Source organism: Eumetopias jubatus, unplaced genomic scaffold (assembly GCF_037043125.1).
Source record: "Eumetopias jubatus isolate StellerSeaLion01/CBP00866 unplaced genomic scaffold, mEumJub1_p1.0 scaffold_11, whole genome shotgun sequence".
In the NCBI taxonomy this organism is placed as follows: Eukaryota; Metazoa; Chordata; class Mammalia; order Carnivora; family Otariidae; genus Eumetopias; species Eumetopias jubatus.
This window is the reverse complement of record NW_028274817.1, coordinates 40,365,057-40,387,616: the sequence shown is the minus strand read 5'-3', so window position 1 is coordinate 40,387,616 and position 22,560 is coordinate 40,365,057. Positions and strand designations below refer to the sequence as shown.

At 35.0% G+C, this 22,560-nt stretch overlaps 1 protein-coding gene across 4 annotated transcripts in view; it reads left to right on the top strand.

The window, feature by feature from the left end:
* NRK (Nik related kinase) overlaps positions 1 to 22,560 on the top strand; it is a 148,080-nt gene that overhangs the window by 109,603 nt on the left and 15,917 nt on the right. For 2 of the 4 annotated variants that reach the window (XM_088028958.1, XM_088028957.1), the window contains exons 17-24: positions 3,767 to 3,864; positions 5,107 to 5,471; positions 7,016 to 7,352; positions 10,737 to 10,923; positions 11,379 to 11,534; positions 14,492 to 14,635; positions 17,641 to 17,799; positions 21,854 to 21,954. In XM_088028958.1, the coding sequence (XP_087885084.1) occupies positions 3,767 to 3,864; positions 5,107 to 5,471; positions 7,016 to 7,352; positions 10,737 to 10,923; positions 11,379 to 11,534; positions 14,492 to 14,635; positions 17,641 to 17,799; positions 21,854 to 21,954 (1,547 nt within the window). Of the gene's footprint in view, positions 1 to 3,766; positions 3,865 to 5,106; positions 5,472 to 7,015; positions 7,353 to 10,736; positions 10,924 to 11,378; positions 11,535 to 14,491; positions 14,636 to 17,640; positions 17,800 to 21,853; positions 21,959 to 22,560 lie in introns of all 4 variants that reach the window. The other 2 variants (XM_088028956.1, XM_028091945.1) reach the window with 2 other exon arrangements.

The window sequence follows — 22,560 nt, the reverse complement described above, 5'->3', positions numbered from 1 at the left end:
ACAGTCAAAACACAGAGCTAATGTTTAACAGTTTATATTGCAGAAGTGAAAAAAGAACTTAAAGAAGTAATGAATCAAAAGTGTTAGTGAAGCCACATGGAATTAAGACCAAGAGGCCATTGAATTTGGCAATTGGGTGGTCAGTGGTGACCTTTGAGAAATGGAAATTAATTTTTCTAAAGTTATTTTCTTTTTTTTAAAAGATTTTATTTATTTATTTGAGAGAGAGAGAATGAGAGAGAGAGAGTACATGAGAGGGAAGAGGGTCAGAGGGAGAAGCAGACTCCCCACCGAGCAGGGAGCCCGATGTGGGACTCGATCCCGGGACTCCAGGATCATGACCTGAGCCGAAGGCAGTCGCTTAACCAACTGAGCCACCCAGGCGCCCCTAAAGTTATTTTCTTTAAGTTGTGTAGTAGTTAGAAATGTGTCTGGGGAGGTGGGGATGTCAACTTTGGTTTCTGTACCGTGAAAAATATGAGAAAAGGAACTTGGAAGAGGCCTTTCTAACAGGCTAAAATTTATAGACAATCCTTAAAATATTGAAATATTAGATGGAGTAGTTGTGGGCATGTGTTTTATTTATCCATTTATTTCACCACCCCAAAGTAAAATATATACAGTATTTCATAAACTTCCCTAGATGTTACAAATTGATGTTTTTACTCAAATACATGAAAAAGTAATAAAATCATAGAAAATAACTTCATAATTTATGATATGAATTTCAACAAAAGTGTTTTATCTTATGATATGCTTTTGAGAGTTTAAATGAATTATAGATTTTTGAAATATTGAAATAAAGCCAAAATTTAGGCCTTAGATTGTAAAATCTGGCATTGTGTACTTTTAAGCAATCCAAGTAAATTCTGCAAGGGCAAAACGCCTGAATGAGTTCTCAAGTCATCTATAAAAATGTAGAACATAGGTTTTATTAAAATGTTAATAATAAAGAGGGCACATACTGCATGGAGCACTGGGTGTTATGCACAAACAATTGTGGAACACTACATCAAAAACTAATGATGTAATGTATGGTGATTAATATAACATAATAAAAAAAAAGATATATAGGTATGCTCTATCAAAATCAAATATTTCAAAGACCTGAACTTAAAAACCCTGTTCTTCTTAGGAGACTCAGATAATGGTAGAATTCTTTTAGTAGTGTCCTCTCATGCAGAAATACTATCTTGTGAGAAATAAAATAAACCTGAATCAAAAGTAACTTTAAGAATATTTTCCCCAGAACCTTTCTGGTTTGGCTAGGGCTAATTTTACTAATAGTGGGCAAACACCTAAAAATTTAAGGTTTATTCGTACTGCCTTTTCTGAAATAAGGAAATTCTAGATTAGGTCCCAAAGCAGTCATGAACATTGGTTAGGAGCGTGGTGAGAAGGGGATAGCTTCTGTGTAGATAATAGCTGAAGTTCTTTTCAGCTCTAAAATTCTATTATTTTTTTGTGTGTACCACCTAGACTATTTGAAGTTCCCATGAAATTACATGCTTTATTATGCAGGAAATCAGAGCACCTTACTACAGATTTGCCTCAAAATCTCAAACACTCACCCAAACTTCTTATTTAGCCTAACAACACACAAAGGGACTTGAGAAAAAAATGGTTTTCTGAAGAAAGATAATAAACTGCAAAAGTAAAATGCCAGAAGATGCAGACACAAATTGTAGAATGTGTTCCAGATAATATACTCAAAAGATAGTAGTGTTTGTAAATACATGATTTTTGGAGTTGCAGGGTCTACACCTTGGCTATATATAGCAAAGTTGCAAATAAAAAGGGGATAGGATTATTTATCTTTAAAGTCCAAGCACATAAAAAAAAAAAAATAAGCAGGGATGAAAGTGCGCCTTGGTAAAGCCTTTTCTAAGTATACTCAGCCAGATCTACTGATATTTGAGCCTAAATATTATCACTGAATTTTAACCACAGGTGTTACTTACTGTACCATAAATCTTAATATAAAAAGTCCACACTTTAAGTCCAGATATATTTGCATTTTTTAAAGATTTTTTTTTAATTTTTAAGTAATCTCTACATCCAATGTGGGGCTTGAACTCACAACCCCAAGATCAAGAGTTGAATGTTCTACAAACTGAGCCAGCCAGGGGGCCCTAAATTTGCATTTTAAATGGAAATATTTACACTATGGAATTAAGCTGCTCATTGTGATAGCAACTAGCCAAATTAAAACTCCACTGTTGGTGGGAATGCAAGCTGATACAGCCACTCTGGAAAACAGTATGGAGGTTCCTCAAAAAGTTGAAAATAGAGCTACCATATAACCCAGCAATTGCACTACTGGGTATTTACCCCAAAGATACAAATGCAGGGATCTGAAGGGGTACGTGCACCCTGATGTTTATAACAGCAATGTCCACAATAGTCAAACTATGGAAAGAGCCAAGATATCCATCAACAGATGAATGGATAAAGAAGATGTGTATATATATATACAATGGGATATTATGCAGCCATCAAAAGGAATGAAATCTTCCCATTTGCAATGACGTGAATGGAACTGGAGGGTATTATGCTGAGCGAAATAAAGTCAATCGGAGAAAGACATGTATCATATGACCTCACTGGTAATGAGGAATTCTTAATCTCAGGAAACAAACTGAGGGTTGCTGGAGTGGTGGGGAGTGGGAGGGATGGGTGGCTGGGTGATAGACATTGGGGAGGGTATGTGCTATGGTGAGCACTGTAAATTGTGTAAGACTGTTGAATCACAGACCTGTACCTCTGAAACAAATAGTATGTTATATGTTAAAAAAAAAAAAGAAAGAAGATAGCAGGAAGGGAAAAATGAAGTGGGGGGAAATTGGAGGGGGAGATGAACCCTGAGAGACTATGGACACTGAGAAACAAATTGAGGGTTCTAGAGGGGAGAGGAATGGGGGATGGGTTAGCCTGGTGACAGGTATTAAAGAGGGCACGTACTGAATGGAGCACTGGGTGTTATATTCAAACAATGAATCATGGAACACTACATCAAAAACTAATGATGTAATGTATGGTGATTAACATAACATAATAAAAAAAACTAAAAATGTCAACCCCTCAGGCATACTGGCAATATTACAAATGCTCATTAGCCATGTGCGACTACTGGCTGGCTACTGTATTAGACATCAGATACAGAACACTTCTGTTACTGCAAAAAGTTCTAGTGCACAACATCACTATAGAAAGATTCCCAGCTTTATAAAAAGGGTTAAGTTTTGTCTCTTTTCAGTTGTTTGCTTTTCAACTGTATTGAAATACTTCAGGATATATCATTGAGTGGAAATTGGGGGATTAAGATTGCAGGATCAACTTTCCTCTTGAGAATTTTGTCTATATGTTCGTCTAATACACTGTTGGGCTCTTTCTCTACTGGTTAATATTGGAGGCCAATGATACCACCCAGCTCTTCCCATTCTTGATATGTATTTTTTTAAATAAAACTGTCTACCAGTCTTACTGGGGATCTTTTCACACAGATAGAGAGAAATATTTAGCAAGTGTACACTTAATATTGAAAACAGAAAAGCCATGTAGATCTACAGACAACAAACCTTGAGCCTGTCACTACCCCCGCAAACAGAATCTATGATCCTGGCCCCATGAGAATTTATTAGGTGATATTTCCTGAATGGAAAAAGGCTACAAGAAAAATACCAAGGTATTGAACTGGTACACTATAAAAGTGAAGGCAATGGCTGCAATCATCATTGTAACTAATGTCTTTTTTGTCATTCCACAGAATCTTCTTCTGAGGAACAGAGTCCTGTGACCTGGAGGAGGTCCCAGTCATCACCGCCTTATTCCACTATTGATCAGAAATTGCTGGTTGATGTCCACGTAGGTTTCCATCTTAACTTTTAACACATTTATCTGTTTTTTAAAAATGTCTTTCTTTAGACTTAAATATTTTCATCTTCACTTAAGGGAAAGGTCAAAGTGTTTAGTTTTTTAATTAATCTTTCAAAGATATATTTTCATTGCTATGTGAGTATGCAGAATATGAAATCTAGAAATTAAGTTTGAAATGGAGAAACATTGAATTGATCAGAAAATATTTTATATGCACATTCTTTTATCAGAATATATTATTGGTGACTAACATAACATAATAAAATTAAATAAATTAAAAAAATAATATATTCAGAGAGGAGTGATAAAAAGGTCTTTGTAGAAGCTAATCTCAAATCAAGGAGTAGAAGCTAGATGTTCACTTTTGTCTAATATAATTTCTTGGATGATAATGCAATGCATAAAAATAAAACATTCGGGGAGAAATAAAATGTCCTCTGATAGCATAAACATTTTTCCAATTGTTTTTTTTTATAGTACAATGGAGATAATTATTTTTTATTATGTTAATCACCATACATTACATCATTAGTTTTTGATGTAGTGTTCCATGATTCATTATTTGCATGTAACACCCAGTGCTCCATGCAGAACGTGCCCTCTTTAATACCCATCACCAGGCTAACCCATCCTCCCACCCCCCCTTTCCAATTGTTTTTGCAGTGTACTTTCAGGTCATTCCATTTTATTTCTGTAATTATTCCTACCCTACCACATACATATCTCTTTCAGATTGCCTAATTGTTGCTTATACGACACTTAAAGATGGATTTATATTAATTTGTTTCTTAGAAGTGTTTGATCTACTTTGAAACAACCTATGTACAAAACTGAGTTGGGAAATTAATATATCAATTTTAAGAGCTATGTGGTAATCCTAATATCAGAGAATAAAATGAAAGGAAAAAATAACTATATCTTCTATAGAACATCAAATAATCTGTTCTACTCTCTATCACCAAAACTAAAGGTCCATTCCTCAGCAGAAAAGTAGGGGTAATAAAAAAGAGTACATTTTGCCCTGTGTGAGCCAGAAAGGCCATTAATTATCATAGCCTGAAGTTTGGGTTTTGGCATCTCATCCTCATAAAAATGTTGCTTTATCTAGTGAGTAAAAATCTTCATTTCAATCAAAAATATATTTTAAAATACTGTCAGCTTGGAAACTTTCCAATCTAGAAGAAAATGAAAGGCTACTGGAGACTACATTAACCTTTCTTGTGCACACAGGTTCCAGATGGATTTAAAGTAGGAAAGATATCACCCCCTGTTTACTTGACAAATGAATGGGTAGGCTATAATGCACTCTCTGAAATCTTCCGGAATGATTGGTTAACTCCTGCACCTGTCATTCAGCCACCTGAAGAGGATGGTGATTATGTTGAACTCTATGATACTGGTGCTGATACTGATGGTGATGATGATGATTCTAATGATGCTTATGAGGATACCTATGACCATGACAATGGCAATGATGACTTGGATAACAAGGTTGATCAGGCTAATAATGTTGGTGAAGACCATGATGATAATGACAATGATGAAGCTATTGATGACAAAGACAATAATCATGATGATGCACCTTGTTGGCCAAGGTTGGTTTTTCTATATTATTTGCACTACCAAAGTTTTAGAATTTCAGAACTATTTGCATTTTAGTTTTACTTTCAAATTTTATTACCGAGGGTGAATGCATTGCACTTGCATATTAGTAAATGGTTGATTTTCAATAATAGATTTTAAATTATTTTAATGTAAAACACCTAATTTTGCATTTTTGTATACTATATTTTATTAGTATTCAAGTATTAAGTTCTTTATAACTACAATTGTTGATGTTTCTGTTACAATTAATGCTACTGAATCATTTTACCCTCTAAAACCACAGTGAGTATATGAAATGAGGTGACAAATAGTGTGCTACTTAATAACTGTAAGAGGAAGTCCTGATATTTGCAAACAAATCTCCAAATTCGCTGAGAAAAATGAATTGCAACCTTGATTTTCACTTGATAATTTTAGGCTAAAATGTACTAACAGCATTATTTTTGGAATTCTGCAAACTGCTGTAACTAAACTCAGTACTCATTCTATTTTATCTTCTTACATAGCAGCTGCCAAAAGTGGTAATATTTAGTGAAGTGATATTTTCGGCATGCCACCAGTTGTTTTCTATATATATAGTTCCTTTCTCCTGCTTTAAACAAGCCAGTGTGTTCTTATTTACATATGTTCATGATTTGTATTCAAACTGTTCTCAAAGGAGATTAGTTAATATAGTAAATGTTTACATTAGTAGAAAAATGATTAACAGAGGGAGAATTGTTTGCTTTATAATATTGAAATCCATATTTTTTTGTTAATTTTCAAATGTTATTGGGTGGATATACATGGCAGAACCGACTACAAATTATTCAAAATTTTTTCTTTTTTGCCAACTAAAAAAATCTACTAAAAGTTCCATTGTCAAATAAATTTGCTTTTAGGATTATCATAGGTACCTGGATATGTTGTCTCTTATGCTAAATACCATTGTGGCATTTGGTAAGGTTGGTGTTCTCAGCAACTACATAAATGACTATCTTAGCCTAATGAGATCTATATTGCTGAATTTCCTGGTGGTAGTAATAGAAAAATCAATAGGATTCTTTAGCAAAGTAGTCAATACACGTGTGAGAAAATCAAAGCATGTGTTAAAATTAACAGAAATTAAATATATTGCAAAACAATTATTCAATTATGTTGTGGCTGTGCCAAAAATATGGGTTTAATCATTTATGTGGCTGTGAAGTTGCTAATACATGTAGTCTATTATTTAAGCAACCCCCCCCAAAACAGAACATATTTTTGCTGCTAACCTAACACATGTTCCTAATAAAGGATGCAAGTTCTCTTCCATCTGCCATCCATGTGCAGTCAGGGAATTGATGGTGGCTGTGGTGTTGATTCAGTATTTAAGATTCACAAGATATAGGGTATTTTTCTTGTCCATATCATACCAGTATTGTTCACATAGAGCAAAAACATTCCTAGAGATAGTATATATGTATCAGATACATCCTAATTCTGTTTTATTTGCTGACTTTCAAATGTGTTTTTGTTCAGTGGCTCTCTGTCATTAATTGGATCTTGTTATCAGACCAAGCTATGGCAGAGATGGAAGCTGCAAGCAAGATAGTAGAGATGGAAGTGATGGTGGAGAAGAGACCTGCAGCAGCTATGGAAGTCAGAGAGTCAGTAGAGGCCATGGAGAAAGTGTAGCCAGTGGGGGCAGTGCAACCAGTGGAGACCATGAAGAACTTGGAGCCAGTATAGGCAATGGAAGAAGAGTTAAGGAAGTAAATGGAGGTAAGGGAATCAGTGGAACCAATGAAGAAAGTGGAGCCCTTCAAATCAGTGGAGGAGAAAATTGCTCAGAGACTGATGGTCAAAGATTGGAGAGACCGACATCCCAGGACTTTGAACATCAACAGGAGGTAATGCACCATTTGAAAAGGAGAATGAATTCCTCTCCTTGTAAATTTGTTTTTTCATGTGATATGTCACATTTCCAGTCATTCCAAATATAATTTTAACTTCTAACCCAAAGCCTTAAACATTTTAATTTATAGTTGTAGATCTTTACTTCTCATTTGGATGGTTCCTATTTACTTCTAGGGACAAAAATACATTTTTTTTGTTCACCTTTATTACTCAGATCACAAATTTGGGATGGCGTCTCTTAACATATACAATTTATTTTTCTGGGAAGTTATCATTGTGGTAAAATTTACTAACAGAATTTTCCATCTTAACTATTTTAAGTGTATAATTCAGTAGCATTAAGTACATTCACAATGTTGTACAACCATTATTACTGTTCATTTCTAGAACTTTTTCATCATCCTAAACAATTAAATAATTAACTCCCTATTATCCCTTCTACCAGGCCCAAGTAACCTCTAGTCTACTTTCTAAGTACTTTATATAAGACAATCATACAATATTTGTCCTTTTGTGTCTGGTTTATTTCACTTAGCATAATATTTTCAAGGTTCATCCATGTTGTAGCATGTATCAGAATTTTCTTCCTTTTTAATGCTGAATAATATTCTATTGTATGAATATATCATATTTTGTTTATCCATCTATCTGTTGATGGACACTGGGGTGGTTTTCACCTTTTGTTTATCATGATAATGCTGCTGTAAACATTGGTATATAACTATCTGTTGTTGGAGTGCCTGTTTTCAATTATTTGGGCTGTCTACCCAGGAGTAGAATTCCTAGATGTAGAATTGCTAGAGTGGAATTGTTAGATTCTGTTTTAACTTTTTGAGGAACTCTTAACACATAGAATTTAAATGTAAGTAATGTATTGTGTTAAGTAATGATTTTATCATTCACAAAACATCACTGACTTTATAAATACATTTTAAAATACTCAAATAGTATCCAGTTTAGACTGCATCTCATTCATAACATTTTTAAGTTCGGCCTGATTAGATCTCATTTCTGCCCTTAGAGATTCGATACTGTCATTAATGCTTATTTCAAGCCTAGCTATTGACTTCCTGATTGCTACTCTGAAGTCTATCTCTGACATCTTGCTTTTATTCAAACTGTAGAAGGAGCTGAGATGCCCTTCAACAGATGAATGGATAAAGAAGATGTGGTTCATTAATACAATGGAATATTACTCAGCCATCAGAAAGGATGAATACCCACCATTTGCATCAACATGGATGGAACTGGAGGGGATTATGCTAAGTGAAATGAGTCAAGCAGAGAAAGACAATTATCATATGGTTTCACTGATATGTGGAACATAAGGAATAGTGCAGAGGACCACAGGGGAAGGGAGGGAAAACTGAATGGGAAGAAATCAGAGAGGGAGACAAACCATGAAAGACTCTGGACTCTGGAAACCAAACTGAGGATTACAGAAGGGAAGGGTGTGGGGGTGGGTTAACCAGGTGATGGGTATTAAGAAGGGCACGTGTTGTGATGAGCCCTGGGTGTTATATGCAACTAATGAATCATTGAACACTACATCAAAAACTAATGATGTACTATATGTTGGCTAAATGAACATAATAAAAAATTTAAAAAATACTCAAATAGTTTCACAGATGCTAGATCAATAAGAATGATCACAGAGAAGATTTCCTGGAGCATCTGGTATTTGAACTAATTCTTGACAAATAGAGAGTATTTGGATATCTGAAAACACAGGGGAGATTCCGGACAGAGGAAAGATCATTTCAATTTACTTTCCCAGCCAGTTGTCCTATCACACAAACTGGCTTACAAGATGCCATGCTCCTTCATGAATTAGTGCCCTTGTGCAAGCTGTTCCCTCTGTCTATAAGGCTGCCCCCTCACATCTTCTCTGCTTGGTTAATTAGTCATTCTCATGATCCAATTCATATATCATCTTTGACTTTTCAAGATGGAATTATATACCCCTCCCTCTGTGTTTGCAAGCATTTTGCCTATAGTTTCATTTTAGTACTTGTGACATAGTATTTGGTTGTTGACTTGCTTTTCTGCCATACTAGATTGTGAACTCTTAAAAGGCTGGAACTCTGTTTAATCCATTCTTGATTACTTTTCTCTACCCACTCACCCAATCCCAGGACCCAACCTAGGACTTGGTTTATGATAGACACAATAATTATGGAAGAAATCAATGAAGGAAGGAAAATTCCTAGATAGTTTCCAATGGGAAAGTAGTATGAGTGGGAAAGTCTCTCTCTCTCTCTCTCTCTCTCTCTCTCTTTCACTTTCTCTCTTTCTCTCTCCCTCCCTCCCTACTTACCTATCTTAATTAAAGACATTAAAACAGGATGTCCCATCATAGTTTTCATAGCTCCCCCGGGTATCTCCAATTATTGCAAGGAATGTTTTTGACATTTACAGAATGAGTAGACAGTCCTTTCATTTTAATTTGAAAGGACATGTTGCCATACAACACTTTTGTGGTTGGAAAGGTCATAAAAACAAGTCTTTGACAGGGCAGCACAGCTCTCTCAATGCCAAGAATCACTGGATGCAAAAAAATGCTTATCAACAGACAAGCTTACCCAAAACAGTTGGCATGTTTTTCCACAGGATATGGCATCCCATGTAAATTCTGTCACATTTTGTGGCTTTTATCCTTGAGTTTCTTCTATGTAAGTTAATGGAAGCCAACTAGATTTTCAGTGAGGTATGGTCACACCCTTGAATTGGTGTTGGTTGATTTTCCATCACTAGCTTTGTCATTTGACAAAGTAAAATTGATACCCCCAACTCTGGTGCTTTTTTAATTTTTTTCAAGTGACTCTTTAGCATAGCATAGCTCAACATAAGCTTTGGAATCAGACTTTGGCTTCAAACTCTGGTTCCCCTACTTTATCTCTATGATTTGAATAAATTATTTAACTTTGCTAAGCTTTCATTTCCTCATAAGTAAAATGGAGATAATTATACTTACTTTTTGGGTTGTTGTTAAGGATTTGCAGTAATATATAAATAAAATAACTAGCAGTATACCTAGTATATAATAAAAATTCCACTAATATTGGGCCCCAAATCACACAGCTAGGGATTTTAATTTAATTTAAATTTAATTTAATTTAATTTAAATTAAATTTAATTTAATTTAAATTTAAAAATTTAAATTTTTCCTCTGACATCAGTTGTCTCAATTTAAGTTAGTTCTCTCTCTTCTGATAACATTGTTGAATTCTTCTGATAAATGTGGATTTTCAAAGGATGAAGAATTATAGATGCTACAAATTTTGCATTCTCTTTTTCAAATAACTTCTAGGCATATTATATTTATTTCACAGTTAATCTCCAAATAAAGTCAAAATTGATTTTCAATCTTCTATTAGGAGCCCAGTGGTAGAAGCGAGGCCTCAAATGCCATTGCCTTAGGCCCTGCACCAGCAGCACCTGATGACGAGAATGACAGCATGGACATATCAGAAGCATCAACACAATCAGGTTTTTCTGCCAGCCGCTCATCTCCCTCCAATGGTTCTGGGAGGGCTGCAAATGCTGACTTTGGCAGTGCCATCTGTAAGTGTGTTTAATATAATCTCCAAATGCTGCAGTCTATTCACACATTACAGCATTTGACCACTGGTTCATGGTCTGAAAAGAATGAAATCATTCTGATATTCAGTTAACATAAATTCAGATGGATACATGCTTTAAAAAATATACTCCTCACTGAGTCTTTATGGCACCTAAATTTAAAATACAATTGAGTAACTGAGTCCCTCATCTGGATTTTCTTTTGCAATCTAATCATGGTAACCTGAAATACATTCATATTCAGAAATGTATTTTAACCATCATGATTTGTGTTATCTGATGGTTTAGGAGATAGAGAAATGATACCTCCAGGAAAAAGAAAATTCAATAAAGGAAAGAAACTTTTCTAGGCTGTGTCTTATTTGTGGAAACATTCAATCACATATGGTATATACACTAGTAATTTCTCTGAATATCTTCCCCTTACTTCTTCACAGTGTATGCTGGATTAGTGGAAGCACCTGAAAAATCACCTAAGCGACCCTCTGAAGTCAATGTTAACCCACTATATGTGTCTCCTGCATGTAAAAAACCACTAATCCACATGTATGAAAAGGAATTCACTTCTGAAATCTGCTGTGGGTCTTTGTGGGGTAAGTTTGGTTTCTTAAAACTGAGTTGTTTTTTCAAAGAGTACTTTTTTTTTTATCAATGCAGCAAACTTGTGAAAAATCATAGATGTAAAACACTTGTTATTACCAAACCATTTTCAAGCAAATAAAAATATATATATTTGTACTAGCTAATTTGTTCTTTTTTTACTGATTTATTTTCACTCAGTGCAGTTTGATGTTTGAATTGGCACTCCTCCCCCTTTTTATTGTTTCTCTTTTTAACTTGAATTGACTTGACTAAAACATAAAATTGGACTAGGTTATGATTATTTAAAAATTTGAGCTTAGTATTTTTACTTTAAGATAGTGTGTAGCATTTAATACCTAATGAGATAGTTAAGACATATTTCTGTAAGTTCTTGTTTTTAAATAATCTTGTGGATTTGTAGAGAAAGTTCTTTCAATCATGTCTCTTTTTAAATGTTTCAAGTTTTTATCTAAATTTTTATTAAGAATTTATTGTTAACATATAGTGTAATATTAGTTTCAGGAAGAGAATTTAGTGATTCATCACTTATATATAACACCCAGTGCTCATCACAAGTGCCCTCCTTAATGCCCATCACCCATTTAACCCAGCCCACTCCCACCTCCCCTCAAGTAACCCTCAGTTTGTTCTGTCTCTTTTATGGTTTGCCTCCCTCTCTTTCTTTTTCTTCCCCTTACGTTCATCTGTTTTGTTTCCTAAATTTCACAAATGAGTGAAATCATATGGTATTTGTCTTCCTCTGACTGAATTATTTCACTTAGCATAATACTCTCTAGCTCCAACCACATCATTGCAAATGGCAAGATTTCATTATTTTTGATGGCTGAGTCTCTCATGGTTTGTCTCACTCTCTGCTTTCCCCCTCTTCAGATTTCCCTCCCTTCCCCTATGGTCCTCTGTACTATTGCTTATGTCCCACATATGAGTGAAACCATATGATAATTGACTTTCTCTGCTTGACTTACTTCACTTAGCATAATACCCTCCAGTTCCATCCATGTTGATGCAAATGGTGGGTATTCATCCTTTCTGATGGCTGAGTAATATTCCATTATATATATGAACCACATCTTCTTTATCCATTCATCTATTGTATATATATACAATGGGATATATATGTATACACACACACACACACACACACACACACACACACATACCACCTCTTCTTTATCCATTCATCAGTCAGTGGACACTTGGGCTGTATCCATAATTTGGCTGTTGTTGATAATGCTGCTGTAAACACTGGGGTGCATTTATCCCTTTGAAATAGTGTTTTTTATATTCTTTGGGTAAATACCTAGTAGTGCCATCACTGGATCATAGGGTAGTTCTGTTTTTAACTTTTTAAGGAACCTCCATACTGTTTTCCAGAGTGCCTGCACCAGCTTTCATTCCCACCAACAGGGTAAGAGGGTTCCCCTTTCTCCACATCCTCACCAACATCTGTTGTTTCCTGTGTTGTTAATTTTAACCATTCTGATGGGTGTGAGGTGGTATCTCACTGTAGTTTTTATTTGTATTTCCCTGATGATGAGTGATGTTGAGTATATTTTCATGTGTCTATTAGCCATCTGTATGACCTTTGATAATGTCTTAACTTCGATAGACTTTTTCAGTCCTTTGCTCTAGAAGAATTATAACCACATTAGTAGGGCTCAGACAATATTTTACCTCAAACCAGTATGAATCATAAATGAAACAGAATAAATAAATGGAAGGAGGGAAGAAATTCAAAGTGAATGCCAACCTCTGACTTGCAATTTCATAGATTTTGCTTAATGTATGTTTGAACAGGGGACAGAATTTTAAATTAAAAATAAAGCAGCATAGCAAACATTATAGCTATATGGATTGAATAACTTAGAAAAAACATGTTACCCTCCAAAGCTAATATATTGTGTCAGATAACAAGAAAGCAGAGTTTATGTCTTTATCATTTCAGTCAGGCAACTACCCAGAGATCTAATTAATGTCTAATAATTCATTTTTATAACTTCTAGTTTTATATTTTGAAAAATAAAAGATTACAGTCAAAATTGAATATACTTTACCCTCCCTTTCTGATTCCACTTTGGGAGGAAACGCAATTCCTAAATCTGCCACAGGCCATTACTTAGAGAACTGGTAAAGGACAGAATAGAAAAATGAAAGCAGAGACACTTGTCTTTTCTCCTTATATCCTTGAAACACAAATAGTCTCTAAGTAGAAGGAAAACACTAAAGTCCTCTCCATTATATTACTTGACTGAGTTTTTCCTAGGTCTCAGGTTATGGGGTAAAACTCCCACAGTGGTTTGAAGTGTATTCTAATTTAGCTTAATCTTCTATTTTAGCCCTCTCATTCAGTCTTTTAACAGTTTTTATATTTGAATAAATAGAGCCAGCAGACAAATAATAGAGTGTAGGAATTTAGATACATAAAAGTAGGAACTACTTTCACAGGTATTCTGCAATGTAAGTTTTATAATATATGCATGAATACAGACTCAATTTAAAAATAATTTACATATAATTATTGTAAAAGCATTAAACTCTTACTTATAATTAGGAAAGAGGAATCAACTGAATTGAATTCTTCATATACACTAGACATCCTTAATGTTTAATGGTAATTTTCAAAAGGGTTGATTGATTTTTATAAAGTTTGGGACACTGCTAAAGGATGGTGAGATATTTATAAAATTCTCCTTTTGAGATGCCACACCAGACACCAGCCAGTAGAAATATTGCCAGAAGGTATTATCTTCTAGATTTTAATATATTTCAGAGAAATTTGTTTTGTTGGTGAGTTCATTGTTACACAGTATGAGGTTAACATTAGCCTAAAGTGATATGTCATCTTCGCACAGATCAGCCCACTGGAATTGCAAAAGTACTAATATAAATTCAATTATAAAAATGTAATCTGAGCTAATATAACACCTTTCTTTTTATATGCAAACAGGAGTGAATTTGCTGTTGGGAACCCGATCTAATCTGTATCTGATGGACAGAAGTGGAAAGGCAGACATCACTAAACTGATAAAGCGAAGACCATTCCGTCAGATTCAAGTTGTAGAGCCACTCAATTTGCTGATTACCATCTCCGGTTTGTTTAAGAACTAAAATTAGCTAAGTAATTATATAGATTAATTAGGTTCCAAACTAGGCTAAAGACTTCCACAGGTAAAAGTTTCATAGGAAAGCACTTTAAATATAACCTTAAATTAGGACACCAAACTTTCCTATTTGTGTTTTCTTATCTATTCGCAGTTTATTTTTTTATTTTTTTATTTTTTATTTATTTTTATTATGTTCAGTTAGCCACTATATAGTACATCATTAGTTTTTGAGGCAATGTTCAACGATTCATCAGTTACCCATAACACCCAGTGCTCATCACAACATGTGCCCTCCTAAACACCCATCACCCTGCTACCCCATCCCCCCACCCGCTCCCTTCTGTAGCCCTCAGTTTGGTTCCCAGAGTCCTGAGTCTCTCACGGTTTGTCTCCCTCTCTGCTTTCTCCACCTTCAGATTTCCCTCCCTTCCTCCATGGTCCTCTGTACTATTGCTTATGTTCCACATATGAGTGAAACCATATGATAATTGACTTTCTCTGCTTGACTTACTTCACTTAGCATAATACCCTCCAGTTCCATCCATGTCGATGCAAATGGTGGGTATTTATCCTTTCTGATCCATTGTATGTATGAACCACATCTTCTTTATGCACTCATCTGTTGAAGGCCATCTTGGCTCCTTCCACAGTTTGGTTATTGTGGACATTGCTGCTATGAACATTGGGGTGCATGTGCCCCTTCTTTTCACTACATCTGTATCTTTGGGGTAAATACCTAGTAGTGCAATTGTTGGGTCGTTCTATTTACAGTTTAAACTAACTTCTCACTCTCCTTTGCTGTCTGGATATTTGATTGCAATGCACCTCACCTAGGTCATTTGATAAGAAAAAAAACATGCCATTTATGTCTTTCAGGTCTTTCCTGAGTAGCCACCTGCAATTTTACAACTCACAGTTTCACCCACCCATATGCAGATGACCACATCCATCATATACTTTCCTGTGGTATGCTAGAAGCAACAAAGAACAAAGTGGACAATAATTGGATAAAAATAAAACTCTGTTGTCCCTGGCACAGCCTTATCATGAGGGCCTACAGATAGGATTAGGAACAAGAATGGATACCCTAAGACCTCTGACTTCTTCCCACATAGTAATTGAACTTCTTAGTTTTGGTCAGTCAGAACCTGAATCTCTGAATAAGAGAGAGCAAGTAAACAGATGTTAATAATAATTGTCATTACAAACATTACTTGGTATTAGAAAACACTAGTACTAAAGTCAACTAAAGGCAAAAGACAACTGACAAAAGGATACAAAAAGTTAAAAAAATGGTTTAACTGTAGAATAAAATGATGCTAATTACAGTTATTTATATGTGTTTGCATGCTTCCTGTCTATACCTAATAGCTATATGGCACATTAATTAATGATTATGTATATTCCTAAAATTATTAACTTTGCTTTAAGTTTTGGTTAGGGGAGAAAATCCTCGATAGGTATGCTAAAGCTTCATCATTTTTTGGTCATGTTTCATTTTCATTGATTTTTAATTGCTTGAGGTACACAGATTTTGAGGTAACATTTAGATTTTGAAAACATCTGCGTGGCTTAGAGATTGCACATCTGGAAAACAGATTACTTTTTATCCAGCTTTTTCTAACCCAAATGTGTCCTTTTTAATGCTTAAGTTTTTCTCAAAGTGGATTATTTTTGCATCAGATGACACTGAGAACATCAGTGTAGAAAGATACCTAATAATTTAGAGCACAAATTTATTCTACCACTTAAGAGTAGACTGGAAATAGACATAGATGTCTGAATTCTAATGCTGCTTCAAAAAATGTCATGTAAAAGCATATGTAAGATTAATCACATAAGTAAGAATCTTATTGTTGAGCCTAGAAATCTTATTAACAATAAACTGTAAAAAATGAATACAAAGTCACTACATATGAAAACAAATGTGTAATTCAATGGCCTGTTTTTCCTTAAGGGATTGTAAGGATTTGCTGGGGTTTACAATTAGAAAATTAGCAGTGAAGATATGAGGAATTCTTAATCTCAGGAAACAAACTGAGGGTTGCTGAAGAGGTAGGGGATGGGACGCATGGGGTCATTGGGTGACAGACATTGGGGAGGGTATGTGCTATGGTGAGTGCTGTGAATTGTGTAAGACTGTTGAATCACAGACCCATACCTCTGAAACAAATAATGCATTATATGTTAAAAAAAAAGATAGTAGGAAGGGGAAAATGAAGGAGGGAAATTGGAGGGGGAGACGAACCATGAGAGACTATGGACTGAGAAACAAACTGAGGGTTCTAGAGGGGAGGTGGGTAGGGAGATGAGTTAGCCTGTTGATGGGTATTAAAGAGGACATGTATTGAATGGAGCACTGGGTATTACACGCAAACAATGAATCATGGAACACTACATCAAAAATTAATGATGTAATGTATGGTAATTAATATAACATAAAGAAATAATTCAATTGGCAAAAAAATTAGCAGTGAAGATAAATTTGACTGAGAAAAAAACAATAAAACTTTAATTATTTTGTAAGTATGCTGGAATGAAAGAGCACAAAGAGACCCTTCCCACTAATCCTGAATTCCTAACAGTCAATACATCAGATGTCCCTCTCATACATACATACCTACCAAGGACAGCTTCTAGGTCTCCAAATCCCAGAAGGATAAAAGCCAAAGTATAAGTGAATGGATGCTAATTCTGTTGCTATGCCATGGCAGTCTTAACCTGTCCCAAAGAAGTATTGTACTTCTCTTCAGACAGGCACATAGGTAGCTGGTAGACATTTTGACTATCTCTTGGAAGTGAGAGACTAAGAAAGACTTTGCTATCATATTTACAAAATCTGAAGGGAAGAATCTAGTAGTATAGTTTTTTCTAAAAGTGCTTTTTACTTTAATGAGAAGATTTGGTTAAAAGGGCAAAGTACTTTTATTGTTTTGTTTTTCTAATATATGAAAAAATAGACTGAATTAAAACACTCTATCTTATATATCAGGCCATAAGAACAGACTTAGGGTGTATCATTTGACCTGGCTGAGGAACAAGATTTTGAATGATGATCCAGAAAGTAAAAGAAGACAAGAGGAAATGCTAAAGACAGAGGAAGCCTGCAAAGCTATTGATAAGTTGACAGGCTGTGAACACTTCAGTGTCCGTAAGTCCCATTTTATGTTTACTATAGCTATATAAAGTTTGCTTTCCTTTGTTTAGTAAAGTACATTGTTGTGAGAGGCAAAGTAGATAAAGAAAAGAATTTGCAACTTCCTATACAAAAATGAGTGAATTTCACTGAGACAATTTCCGGGTCCTCTATGTCACAATCATGACTGTTGAGAAAATACTGATTGACTTAAATAGCAATTGAAGTTTACTTTCTCAACTTTCTTCCCTTTCCAGTCACTCTAATTAGTCCAGATGAACTGATACTTCTTTTCTTGCCTCTGTATAACTCCGACTATATAAATGTTCTTGATGTATCTTCAATCACCTGTGAGGAGATTCATATGATATTATCGTTCCTTGGAACAGCAGTAAAATAGAATCACATAACAATTCCACTTCTTTAATTGGAAAATTTATCTTAATACTGACCAGGAAACTTTGCAATGAGTCCAAAAGAAAATTCTTCTATGGTTTACTGGCTCTTGCTCCCACTGTCAATACTCATGAATATAATTGCTAAATATTTTCTGTCTGATTAGTGTTTTCATATGTCCTATCTCTTTACAACCATTCACTGCAAAATGAAGTAACAACTCCATGGTCTCAGAATCCTTCTCTCATCTGTCTACAACTAGAAAGTGATGTTATCCCATTCTCTTCTATTTCTGAAGCAAATCCCCTTTGTTTTCTTCTTTCCTTTTAATTAATTGCCCCTTCAGACAGAGCTAGTGACATAGGTAAGCGATAGCTGGAATCACATAATATGAGTTTTAGCAGGATATTGCTATTCTGACTGACCATTTCTGTTCTGCATATAGGGGCTTTTCCAGAATAGGTTTCCATATGTGTGTATAGAAGTACACATACACCATTAAAGGGAGAAATGAGTACCCAGACAAACCAGGACTTAAATAAATACACTATTTTCTTCTCGTTGTATGTATCACTACTCTCCTCCAAATCATATTATATGTATTTGGTAGCCAAAGGTGAAAGAGATCCCCAGATGTTAACCAAGGAGTTTATGTAGCAGAACTGCCTGCCTCCTAGTGGGACAGTCATGTACTCATACTTTCATGGTGTTTTCAATAGCCTCTCAAGATCCATAAAATAATGGACTGACACCAATTACTGCCATATATTAAAATTATAGGAACTGTTTGCTTAACAGAGAATTTCTTTGCTTGTTGGGGGTTTATTAATCATGCTTCTTTGACCTACTTGAGAACAGTGTAAAAGAAAAAGATAAAATAACTAGAATCAGAGAGAGAGAATATGAATAAGAGAAGGGGGAGATAGAAAGAGAAGTCTTATATTTGGTCTCTGATGAAATCTGACTAGAAAGGATAGAAGCAATATTCCTGCCAAGGAGGAAGGGTTTTAGCACAAAATATAAATCTAGCAAGTAGACCAACATATATCATAAGAATCAGAAGGTCTATATGAGAGAAAGCATATACTTTTTATTCATTTTTCTCTTTTTAAAAAAACAGCTGTGTTGGAATTAATTTATATATCATAAAATGTACCCATTTAGAAGTGTACAATCAATGGTTTTTAGTATGTTTATAAAGTTGTGTAACCATTATCATAATCTCATTATCCCAAAAAGAACTCCCATAGCCATTAGCAATCACTCCACATTCCATCCCTCTGACATTCACCTTATTCTCCTCAGTCCTAAATAACCACTGATCTACTTTCCTTTGCTCTATTTTTTTTCTTTTCTGGACAATTTATTTAAATGGACTCATATATGGTCTTTGTGACAGGTTTCTGTTATTTAGTATAATGTTTTCAAGGCTCATGCCTGCTGTAGCCTGTATAACATGTATCAGTACTTATTTTTTATTGCTGAATAGGATATTTCATTGTATAGGTATACATTTTGTTTATACAATTTTTATACATCCATTGTTTATACATTTGTACTCTTTCCACTTTTTGGCTGCTATTAACATTTCATACATGTGTCTGTACATGGGAATGCATGTTTTCTTTTCTCTTGGATAGTACCGCCACACTGTTTTTCAAAGTGGCTGCACCATTTTACATTGACATAAGTGTGTAAGATCCATTTTCTCTTCATCCTTGCCAACACTTGTAGATGTCTGTCTTTTGATTCTAGGTATCTAAGTGGGTGTGAAGTGGCATCTTATTGTAGTTTTGATTTGTATTTCCCTGATAGCTAATGTTGTCAAGCATGTATATGTGCATCTATCTATCTATCTATCTATCATCTATCATCTATCTATCTATCTTTTTGTTGTTGAGTTGTAAGCATTCTATATATTCTAGGTCCTAGGACCTTATCAGATATATGATTTTCAAATATTTTTTCCCATTTCATAGGTTGTCTTTTCATTTTCTTGACAGTGTCTTTCGATACTCCAAAATTTTAATTTGGATGAAACCCAATTTATCTATTTTTTCTTTTGTTGCTTATGCTTTTGTTGTCAAATATAAAAATCCATTGCCACGAAGATTTATTCCTATATTTACTTCTCATAGTTTTATAGTTCTATCTCTTACATTTAGGTCTTTGACCCTTCTGAATTAGTTTTTTATATGGTGTGAGGTAAGGGGTTCAACTTATTCTTTTGTATGTGGATATTCAGTTGTCCCAGTGCCATTTGTTGAAGAGAGTGTTCTTTCCCAATTGAATTGTCAGGATATTATTGACCATAAACGTATGGGCTTATTTGTAGACTCCAATTTTTTTCTGTTTATCTATTTGCCTATTCTTATCTCAGTGCTACAGTGTTTTGATTACTATAGCTTGTAGTAAGTTTTGAATTTGGGAAGTATGAGTCATTCAACTTTGTTTTTCTTTTTCAAGATTGTTTTGGCTATTTGGGGCCTCTTCCAATTCCATGTGAATTTTAGGATCAGCATTTCCATTTCTGCATAAGAGGCCATTGGGATTTTAATAGCAAATGCATTGAATCCATAGATCACTTTGGATAATACTGTCCTCTTTTTGAAATATTGACATTTTTATGGGGCACCTGGGTGGCTCAGTATTTAAGCATCTGCCTTCAGCTCAGGTCATGCTCCCAGGGTCTTGGGATCGAGCCCCGCATTGGGCTCCCTGCTCAGCGGGAAGCCTGCTTCTCTCTCTCCCACTCCCCCTGTTTGTGTTCCCTCTCTCACTGTGTCTCTCTCTGTCAAATAAATAAATAAGATCTTCAAAAAAATAAAAATAAAATATTGACATTTTTATTATTTATTTATTTATCTAGTGACTTAAAACAACAGTGATTCATTATTTCCCATATGTCTTTGAGCTGACCAGGGCTCAGCTGGATTTTTTTAATATAGTTGACACATAATGTTATATTAGTTTCAGGTGTAGAACATAGTGCTTCAAATTCTCTGTATGTTATGCTGTGTTTACCACAAGTGTCATTAATATCTATCACCATACAACGTTATTATAATATTATTGACTGTATTCCCTATGTTGTACCTTTTATTTCCATGAGTTATTCATTCCCTAACTGGAGGCCTATATCTCCCACTCCCCTTCACCCATTTTGCCCATCCCCCTTGTGCCTTCCCTCTGGCAACTATCAATTTGTTCTCTCTATTTATAGGTCTGATTCTTTTTGTTTATTCATTTGTTTTTAGATTCCACATGAGTGAAGTCATAAGTATTTGTCTTTCTCAGTGTGACTTATTTCACTTAGCAGAATACCCTCTAGGTCCATCCATGTATTGCCCTCTTAACAGTGTTAAGTCTACCCATCCATTAACAAAGGAAGTCTTTCCATTTATTTAGTTCTTCTTTAATTCCTTTCAACAACGTTCTGTAGTTTTCAGTGTACAGAGTGCTCCTGAAGGCTAACACATACACTTCATAAAACTATGTAGTTAGTTTTGTCACCTTTTGGGAGGCATCAAATTGTAACTAAACAGCTTTTCTAAAAATATATGATCTGTTCTTTTATATTGTGGTTATAATATTTTTAATGACCAATACAAATAATTTGAGTGTTCTTGTTAACTCTGTGGCATTGTTACTTCTTTATATTTTATCATTGTAGTCCAACATGAAGAAACAACATATATTGCAATTGCTTTGAAATCATCAATTCACCTTTATGCCTGGGCACCAAAGTCCTTCGATGAAAGCACTGCTATTAAAGTAAGTGGTCTTCTTCTTTGGATCATATGGTTTTTCTTTTGAGAAATTGTAAACAGAGCAATATTTTGAAATATAGTAGCAAAATTATATACCATTCTTTTACAGTTAATGTAATTTGACTATACCATGTCAATAATTATCATTTAACCCTTTTTTAGATAATTCACAGACACCACAGCAAAGGAGAGTGTGAGGGAAATCCCTGACCCCTCCCCTTAGAGGACCTCCCTACCAGCTCCTCACTCCCAATTCCTGTAGTCAACATGAAGACCTTCTCTTCTAGAGCCCCAAACACAGGCTTTGGGTGCCACCCCAAAGACTTGAAGCTAAGAAAGTCCCTGTTCTCACTTAGTGGGGGGTGGAGAGCAGAGGGAAGGTAAGGAAAGGTGTGGCAATGGTAGAGGGGGGAGCCCCACTGGAAGAGGAATGAGGGAAGAAAAAGCCTTTGCTGTAATTACCAGGGCTACAATAGATGGGGTGGGGAGGAAAGGGCAGGGTGGGTCTATATTTCTTCCAAGCTGGAACTCTAAACACATTTCTCTCCAGAACTATTGCAAGGAATGGTGGTTAGGCTTATTTGGATTACCAGTAATATTTCCACCTTTA